The 9,739-nt window shown below is 50.5% G+C and overlaps 1 protein-coding gene across 1 annotated transcript; it reads left to right on the top strand.

Annotated features, from left to right (window-relative positions):
• Positions 1 to 3,391: 3,391 nt before the first annotated feature.
• On the top strand, positions 3,392 to 7,930 carry SRSF6 (serine and arginine rich splicing factor 6). The gene is made up of 6 exons (XM_075438728.1): positions 3,392 to 3,652; positions 3,840 to 3,988; positions 5,310 to 5,437; positions 5,670 to 5,878; positions 6,189 to 6,278; positions 6,394 to 7,930. Exons 1-6 carry the CDS (start codon positions 3,546 to 3,548, stop codon positions 6,755 to 6,757), a joined length of 1,047 nt encoding a protein of 348 aa, XP_075294843.1. The 5' UTR covers positions 3,392 to 3,545; the 3' UTR covers positions 6,758 to 7,930.
• The last annotated feature ends 1,809 nt before the right edge of the window (positions 7,931 to 9,739 follow it).

A 9,739-nucleotide genomic window follows, 5' to 3' on the forward strand; every position in this document is an offset into this window, starting at 1 on the left:
TGCGCATGTGGAGATGCCCGCACGGCTCCTCAATCACTGGAGGTGCTCAGCACACGTACGATGAAGAGCCGCTCTGCGTGGGTGCTTTACTGGTCCAGAACTGGGGAGGTGCCCGGTGCCTTGGGCCCCGGGAGCTCTGCTCACCTCCTCAGCAGGATGTGTCGTTGCTAGTGACGAGCCAGACCAAGCAGAGATGGAGTCAGGCAGCGGTCTCTCCTTTCTCTCCCTCCACACTCCCTTGACCCAGCAAACGCGTTCCTAGTGCCATTTGTCCCTTTCCCAACCCCTCTCTCTTCTGCGCTGCTTTGTTGCTTACTCGTTTGGGGGAGTAAGCAACAAAGTTGCTTTTGGGCGTGGGTTTGTCCGATTTTTTCGCTGCAGGAGGACTGACTCGTTTGCTTTTGTTTCCTACCGCTCGACACCGCAGCGCTCGGGGTGGGCAGGTCCCCACACATAAAAACAGACCAGAAAGCGCAGGGACTGCCTGTGCTCGGCCCTACTCCACGTGGCCCTCAGTCGAACAGGCTGTCAGGCACTTCCAGGGCGCCACGTGGGGATATTCTCCCAAGAACAGGCAGTGAGATGAACACCAACTGAGGACTCCGAGCTCAGAGGGTGCACGGACAGCGCTTTTGCCACGAAGGATTTATTTTTCCCTGTTGGAAGGGGTAAAGAAATTCCTTACACTAAGAGGCAGAGACGTTGAAATGAGTGTCGTCACCTACGAGAGAGCAGCTTTTATGGGCTGTGAGGCAAGCACCGGAGCGCGGATCTTTCAGGAAAGGCAGTTATTTGAGGCTCTGATCTCAAAGACCGCTCGCTTGCAGGGAGGCCCCTGAGAGCGGGCTCAGCTTCCCCTCTTATCCGCAAACTCCAGCACAGGCTCCCACACTATCTTCAACCGAGCACAGGAGGGTTTGGCAAGAACTATCTGACTGGGTTGTTTCCAGCGAGTCTTAGCATGCAGCTGTCCTGCTCCGTAGGTGCAGTGCATCATTTCAGATGAATGCTCACAGCTAAGGTTTTTAAAATTTGGGTCAGTGAATCATTAACCTCTTATGAGAACAGAAGTGGAAAATAACAGAATATAGCTGTAGCGGGGAGAGGACCTTTACGACCAGACATTATAAGCTGCAGTTATCTCAAAGAGGACACAAAGAACTTAAATGGCATTTGATATATCGTAAGGTTTTGGCAGCAGAAGCCACCTTTAGTTCTGTGTACACAACACTCAGTGCAGTGGTGTTCCTGTCCGTGGGAGAGGCTCAGAGGTGTTATTACCGCCTGGACAAGGTCCTCTACAGCCTGCTGTAGGTGACCCTGCTTCGGCAGGAGGGTTGGACTAGATGACCCACAGAGGTCCCTTCCAACCCCTACCATTCTGTATGTGATTACATTTAAGCAACGTAGCCACAATACTTTTCCCACTTACCTGTTTCTGTGAAAGCACTGGTGCTTCAGAGCTTGTTCTCTGAACAGAACAGCTGAAAGTTGAAGACCACGAGTGTGAGACACATCCCAGCTCTCCCAGGAGAGCTTTTATTTCAGTAGGCTCAGGGCAAGGTACAGCACATCTCATGCCGGGCTATTCAGGACTGAAAAAAAAAATCCTTTTGAATTCTCTGCACAGAGCTGATGAACGCTACAGCCTGGCTAATGGCTAAACTTACCCACAAGCCAACATATCTCCTGGTGATGCTGCGTGGAAAAACCACAGCAGGCCTGCAAAGCGTGCAAGTCTTCCTCCAGCAGAGACAAAACTGCCCGCGGGCACGAAACCTCACGAAACCTCCCGAGCAGCGCCCACTGCAACGGAGGAGAAAGAGGTCGGTGGTTGCCAGCTGTACTGTCAAGCTTTCATTAAACGCAAGAGAAACGAGTGATGCCGTGAAAAGCCGGAATTGAAGACTCTCTAGTCGGCAGACCATGAAGCAGGGATTCTTTACTGCGGCGCTGGGCTCACGGGGGATCTCTCCTCCAAACGTGCGCACCAAACACCCTGTCATTTCAGGTTAAACACAATCACAATATACATATTCATTATATTTCCGAGAAATGCTTAGCATATTCATTACTTCCCCAAAAACTAATTAGCATATGTTAATGTCTTTCACGCATGTCTGTTAGCGTCCTCGGGTGGTCTGTGGGGGTCTCGAGATGAAGGCTCATACCCCTCATCGCAGTGTCCGCTGGTTGATCTTTGTTTCGGCGCAGACTCCGTTCTAAGATCAGTTTGCCGTGTCCTTCCAGGTTGTTTTGCTCCGGTCTTGTTGCCCTCTTGGTGCCTCTTTATCTCCGTAGCTTGGTGCATCTGCCCTCCCAAGGCCGAGCTGTCCAAATAACAGTATTTAGGAGTCTCTCTATCTTAGAGCTTTCCTATCCCCCCCACAAAACAGCAAGTCAAGTTTGTCTAAGTAGCGTTATTTAGGAGGCTCTTCATCTTAGCGCTTTCCTGTCTTCTCAAAACAGCAAGGATCTACTTTAGTTTAATTAAAGTCACTCAAGTAAGTGGAAATTTTACATTTACAGGTATCACGAGACTCGAGGGATTTCCCCAGCTTCTTCAGCTCGGCAGTTGCTTTGTCACCGGCTGACTGGGGGCAACACCCCTAGCACCAGCGGCAGCAGCGGTGCCTTCGGTGGGCTGCGACGCCCAAGCATTGCTTGACCAGGAGCTGCTTTTCATGCAGGTGGTAAGAACCCAGGAACAGGGGTAAATATGGCCTTTCCCGCCTAAATACTTAAATTGCATAGTATACGATATAAAAACATAGTCTTGAAATACCGAGTTTGTATCAGATACACAAACCATAGCACGCACCATGAAGCAGGGCTGCAGGGCCCTATTTACAGGGCCCTACAGGGCCACAGGCCCAGCAGAGCGAAACAGGGGTTTTATTACTACATCGGGAGGATTTTTCCCCTTCAGAACCTCTCCTAACGGGCAGCCAGGGCACAGCGCTCCCTCACTTCGGGCCGGCACCGGGGACCACTCCCGTGGAACCGGGCCCGGGGAGCCGCTCCCTCGAGAGGGCTCCGGGCTGGTGGCCGGCGAGGCCCTCGGGGCAGCCGGGCCTGACCCCGCCTGACGGCACAGGGGCCCGGCCCGGAGCTGACTGACGAGGCCGGACCGCGGGGCCCCGCCGGCTCAGCCGCGCAGGGTCCGCCGGGCCCCGGCGGCTCTCGGTGCAGGCCCGAGCCCACCAGGCCTCTCCCACACCCCGACGGCGGGCGCGCTGCGCATGCGCGGCGCCGGCGCAACCCTCCCCCGACCGAGCGCACGCGCACAGCCCCACCCGCCTCGCCGCGCGCTGGCGGGAGCGTGATGACGTCCGCGCCTGCGCCATAATGCCCGCCCCGCGCCCCGCCCCCCGCTATAAAGGCGGCGGCGGGCGGCGGGCGCCATTGTGGTGCGGAGCGGCCGCGGGTGTGGGTGTGCAGCGTGCGGGCCCGCAGCGCCGCGCCCCTCTCGCCGCCGCCGCCTCCTTTCTCTCCCCCCCTTTCTCTTTCTTCTCCTCTCCCTTCCCCTCCCCTCCGCCGCGGACATGCCGCGCGTCTACATCGGCCGCCTGAGCTACCACGTCCGGGAGAAGGACATCCAGCGCTTCTTCAGCGGCTACGGCCGCCTGCTCGAGGTCGACCTCAAAAACGGGTGAGCGCGGGGCCCGGAGCCGCCCCCCCCCCCGCTCTCCCCCATGTTGTCGGCCGCTGCCGCGTGGCGCCGGCTCAAGATGGCGGCGGCGCGGGGGGAGCGGGGGCGCTGCGGCGGGGCCGGCGCCCATTGTCCCGGCTCGGCGCCCGACGGGGCCCTCTCTCCTCCTCCTCCTCCCTCCCCTCAGTTACGGCTTCGTGGAGTTCGAGGACTCCCGAGACGCCGACGATGCCGTTTACGAGCTGAACGGCAAGGATCTGTGCGGGGAGCGAGTGATCGTGGAGCACGCCCGCGGCCCCCGCCGCGACAGGGACGGCTACAGCTACAGTAGTCGCAGTGAGTGCGGGCCCCACTCCGTGCGCGGCTGCTTCGGGCGAGGACAGGGGGCACGGCGGGGCGGGGTGCGGGGCCCGGGGGGCTGGGAGGGGGGCGGGGGTGCCTGGTGCAGCGCTGGAGCCGGCCGGGCCCGGCTGCGGGCGGTTCTCCCGGCGCCAGCGCTGCGCTCAGGCAGCCCCGCAGGAGCTTGCGAGGGCGAAGAGGCGAAGCGAGCTCCGGCCGCCAAACTGCGGCCTGCTAGGGAGGGGTTCTGGTTAACTAGAAGCGGTGTGCTCTGCTAATTCAGAGGCTCCGGCCTGCTTGGGAGCACGTCCGTGAAGCAGTGGTGTTGCATCACTGCCGTTAATGAATAAATATCGTTGCATAATTGGGATGGAAGTGCTCAGCTGGGAGCTTTTCGTGTGAATGGTAGATAGAAGGGGTGGGGGGAGGTTTTCAAGCAGGAATCTGTTGTACGGAGTGGGGGATATGGTAAAAATTTCTACGTTCAGCTAACTTTTATAGCTTTTTTTGAGCTGAACTGTATCGAACTTAACTGGCCTAGTACTGTAACTAAAAGTACTGAGGCTCGTCTTTGGTAATCGCTAGAAGCTTGGTGTTTGGGGGGGGCGGGTATCTGTCTTTTTTAAAAAGAATCAAATGTATGTTGTTTAAAATTGTTGCATGTTCAATTCAAACTTTTTAACAAGTCCTTGATGTTTCAATTTAAAAGTGACCAGTGGGGCTGAGGCTGTGTCCACTGAGGCTAAGATGACTGCCTTTCCTGATTGGCCATGGCTTTTCCATACATTGTGTGACCCTTGCCCTATGACCCTTTGGCTGACCTTACCGGAAGCCATGACGACAGCAGCCTTTTGCCATTAGACGCAGGGTGATGGTGAGGATTCCAAGGGTTAGACAAAACTGGTTAAACTGAACTAGGTGACTGTTACCTTGCGTGTTTTGTGGCCAAACCACCACCAAAAACCTCATACTGTGATGTAAGTACTTAGTGTAACTAGTAAACGTTTTTGTAAAATGTAGAAATGCATGTAATCAGTTAAGTTTTATATTTTACAATGTTCTGTAAAATAAAACTTAGCAAGGTGAATCTAATAAGGAGCAGTCACTCTCTAACAGATCTTAGGAGCACAGACTTGTAGGATTTTAGTCTGTTTGATTTGCCATTAATATAGATCATGGCAAAATTGCAAAGTTTATTGGAGGCTTAGAGAAATAAAGTCCTACTCCAGTAAATATAACTGTTTAACTAACTTTTTCAGAACATTTATTTTTCTTTGTGCTAGGAGGTGATCTAACTTTATTTCTTTGTACAATAAAGGTGGGGGTGGTGGCGGATATAGCAGTCGGAGACAGTCTGGAAGAGATAAATACGGACCGCCTGTTCGTACAGAGCACAGACTGATTGTTGAAAACCTTTCCAGTCGCTGTAGTTGGCAGGATTTGAAAGTACGTATTAACGTTCTATCGCAGAGCTTGTTGTGGCTAGCAGGAAGCAGTGGCTTCCTTTAATATCAGTGCTCATTTTGACTGAGGTGGAAGCAATTGTGAGGTATTTGTGTGTGAATGTTTACGCACAGTTAATGCTTCTTGCCTGTGCTCAGCCTTGTCTTGAGCTCGTGTACTTGCAGGGCGTGAGCACGTGGAATGGTTCTGTAACTCTTCTGTCTACTCCCTGAAGGATTTCATGAGGCAAGCTGGTGAGGTGACCTATGCAGATGCTCACAAAGAACGTACAAATGAAGGAGTGATCGAGTTCCGATCTTACTCGGACATGAAGCGTGCCCTGGACAAACTGGATGGCACCGAGATAAATGGAAGGAAGATCAGGCTGGTTGAAGACAAGCCACGGTCAAGCCATAGGCGATCTTACTCTGGCAGCAGGTCAAGGTAACTTGTGGGACACGTCGGTCTCTGCACCAAGACTACTTACACTAAGTAGTATAGTAGGGTAGCCCTGCCTATGATAGTTGCCTTCAGTTGATGTTGTAGGAATAGGGTGGTGCCTGAGAACGTTTCGCAGGTGAAACATCAGATGTAGTTCATGGACAGTGTGTTGAATCTAGGTGGATTAGTAGTACGTCTTGATGCAGCCGTACTTGTGTTTGAGAAGTTCTTCAGCAGCTTTGCTCTGTTAGATAGCGTAGCAGAGCACACCAGACGAAGATTAAGGGAGAAATTACATTTCAAATATTTCTAGGTCACGATCTAGAAGACGGTCTAGAAGCAGAAGTCGTAGGAGTAGGAGCAGCCGCAGCAGGTCCCGTAGTGTCTCCAAAAGCCGTTCACGGTAAGTCATACACTGTTCTGTGCTAGTACAGGAATTGCTACTTACTGACTGATTTTTACAACTGCTGTACCTACGCCTGTGTTCATGCTGAATAAACTCTCTCTCTTTTTGAAAGATCCAAATCCAGGTCGCGAAGCAAAGACCGCTCACGTTCCAGATCTAAAAGCAGGAAGTCTAGATCAAAGAGCAAATCGAAACCCAAGTCTGACAGGGGTTCACGCTCTCACAGCAGATCCAAGGAGAAGTCTGAGAAGTCTCGGTCCAGATCCAGGTCCAGGTCTCGATCTCCCAAAGAAAATGGTAAAGGAGATGCTAAGTCTAAGTCCAGGTCACGGAGTAGGTCCCGTTCCAATTCTCCGCAGCAGCAGCAATCTGCCAAGGCTCGTTCAGAGTCACCACCCAAAAGAGCTGCCTCGAGGTCCCGCTCCAGATCTCGTTCAAAATCTCGCTCACGATCAAGATCTAGTTCAAGAGATTAAGACTAGAACTCTCCTCTCACATTGCACACTATTACGGAACATTTTCCTACTTGTCAGGCGATTAGTGTTATGTTAGTACTTCAGAAGTTGGGTTTTTTCTCTTGCAGGAGTGGATGGCCTAAGAACTAAGGCATAAAGGTTTAATTTGTATCCCAAATTTGAGAATACGAGATCGGATGGTGGTACAAAGCAGGAAAAAGTCCCCCTTTTGTAGAAATTCAGCTACAAGTTTTGATTTTATAGCATTTCCGCAGGAGTAACTTCACTACTCTTAAGTGCAAAGTGGTTTTTATATTAAAAATAAACTGAATATAAACAGGCTTAAATCTGGGCTTTTTCAAAAGTGTAATTTTTTCCTCTTTTTTTTCCTGGTTTTAGAACTATGGGTATCATTAGCTTAATAGGTTACAGCTTGCTACCAAAGGCAGGATTGCCTTGCCGGGCAGAGGAGATGATTCTCTGGTTTATTTTAAATTGTGGAAGCAGGCTGCGAACCATAGAAACCAGTAACAATACTAGGAGGATGCTAGACCAGCAATAAACTCGAGTTGAAGCGTTTGTGTTGCATCTTAACTTGCCAAAAGAACATTCCCCCCGTACTGTGACTGTATTAAAGGTAATAAAGGTACTCTGGAACCTGTATCGTACAGTATTGCTGAAGAACCCTGCGTTTCAAACTTGAAAGAATGGAAGCTCTCTGGTGGTTTTTTTTTTTTATTTTGCTTGAATATCAAGTGTCACCCAGTTGTCAGACACGAATGTGTCTCTTGGATGTGGTCTGAGTCACTAGTATGTTGTATGGTTTGTCAGCCTCTAAGTACCTATTGGATATGAAAACTAGGTAAATAAAACTGTCTTCCCTCCCTTTTGACTCATTTATGTTAACATTTTGCTTCAGACTAGGAGAACTATAATCCCGTTGTGTGTCGGTCTGAACTATTGGACATGTAACCTCTTCAAGCTAGAGTTCTAGTCTTAACAAAGGCTTTGCTAAACCACAGTTGCCAATTCACTTAAATTGTGGAATAGGACTCATCCCAAAAAACTCCCCTTTATAGCTAAATTGATTTTTGTAACATGCAATAGCAAACATTAGAACTGCCTTGTACTCTTTATACAATGTGTAGTTTGACTTGTATAAAATTAAAATGGTGACTCAAACCCTTGTGTTTATTGCAGTGTAATGGGATTCTTTTCCTGCTGCTCATGTTGGGGAAAACACAATTCATGCTGCTTAACCTCTTTTGCTGGAGTACTGTGATTTTAGTAAGAGATTCAGGGCTCTTGAAGTGCCCTTGGCTTCATGCTGGAGACCAGCTGGCAGCCGAGCACCGTGTGTCCTGGTACGTTGTCCTTCAGGGATCGGGCACCAGGAGCACATCGAGCGCATGCTCAGATGCGGCTTGGTGCCAGCTTTTCTTTCCTGGCATTGCTCTATGATCTGAACAGTTCTCTTGGAAATACTTGGGTTTTTGCCTTTTGCTGATGAGGAAGCCTTCCTTCCTAGGAGGCTTGAGGCTTTTGCGTAGGAGAAGCTGAGCTGGCACAAGAAGGGGTCCCAGGAGCAGTGGTTTTGCCTGGTGAGCTCGCAGTCCTCGTGGAACCTGAATGGAAGCGGTAACATTGCTTGGGCTGCGCTAAGATGGGCGTGCTGTTGTGTTGTGCAGTTCTCCGTGCTGCTTCCCTCCCAAGCGTGGAAAGGCAGCGGTGTTTGAGCTGCCAGGCCGAGCCTCTCCACGATAGTGTAACTGAAGTCTTAGGGATGTTTCTGGCGTGACTAAAACCGTGCAGAGTGTGGTACTGAAGTTTCACTCTGCACCTGGAATGAGGGGACTCCTGTGTTCAATTAATTTCTGATAAGCAATTTTGGAAAAAAAAATTGAAGCTGTTTTAGTTAAGGTGTATTTCAGCATAATGACTGGGAAAATTATGTGCTGTAGTTGTGATCACTGCAGGTAATGCCTTCCCTGCGTTGGATTTCGAATGGGGGGGAGTACGAGGGCCTATATATGGAAGTCAGACTGCAAGAATACCCTACTGCAGGTTTACAGCCCTGAGCTACATTTGTGGAATTCTCTCCCTTAAACTTGTTAATGCAAAAGCATGATGCCCCCTTGATTTTATTTATGCTGATGATGGCATTGGGCAGACTTCATGGAGAACTGCCCCTCTTGGATTAGCCTCCAGGGGTCTGCAGTAAAACACACCGCTCTCCTCAACACGAGAATCGAGCTCAGTCAATTAAAAGGTATAAATGCATATTTTCAGTAACTCTGCGTGTCTTTGTGGTAATGAAACAAGATGTTAACGTTTGCTTTTTCACACGTGCTTGTAGATCCTGGTAACGGCTTGCTTCTAAAACCCACTTCCATTGCCAGAGTGTCGTGGCCTTACAGTAGCAGTTAGCACCCCAATCTCTGTTAATGATGGTTTTTGCCAACTATATTCCTCGCTTTCTGAAGTCCGGTGCTTACGATGGTAGTTATGTTTAAAGTCATCTTTATTAATGAGTTACTTACAGGGAGGGCCTAGACTGGATTTAAGCAGCTTGCCTGTAGCTCCTTTAAATACCAAAGATTTCTTTTTCTGTTACTGGAGCCACATGCGATGTCTCCCTTGGCCGCTATGCAAAAGAGAAACAGCCCTTTACTGTGCAAATGAGACCGGAATTCCTTGGCATGCTTGCATCCTTCTGGATTTGTTTCTTCTGGAAAGCTGTAGGCTCTCAGTAGTGCCAGAGACTGAGCCAGCGCAGTTGAGTGCAAGGCTTTGCTTGTCCTGAAAGAACGCCCCCCCACCACCCAAACGCCATAATCCCTTGGTCTGTCAGAGCGGAAGGCTCTCAGCCTGGTGTCTACTGGTGGTCACAAGCATGATTACTTCTGAGATCTCTTGTAGGTGTTACGAAAGCGTGGGGTGGATAAATGTCTGGAGCTTCGTAGAAGACGTGGGAGACTTGCGTGCTTGCGGTGCTTGGCAGCT

The sequence above is a fragment of the Opisthocomus hoazin genome, chromosome 18 (genome assembly GCF_030867145.1).
Source record: "Opisthocomus hoazin isolate bOpiHoa1 chromosome 18, bOpiHoa1.hap1, whole genome shotgun sequence".
Lineage (NCBI taxonomy): Eukaryota > Metazoa > Chordata > Aves > Opisthocomiformes > Opisthocomidae > Opisthocomus > Opisthocomus hoazin.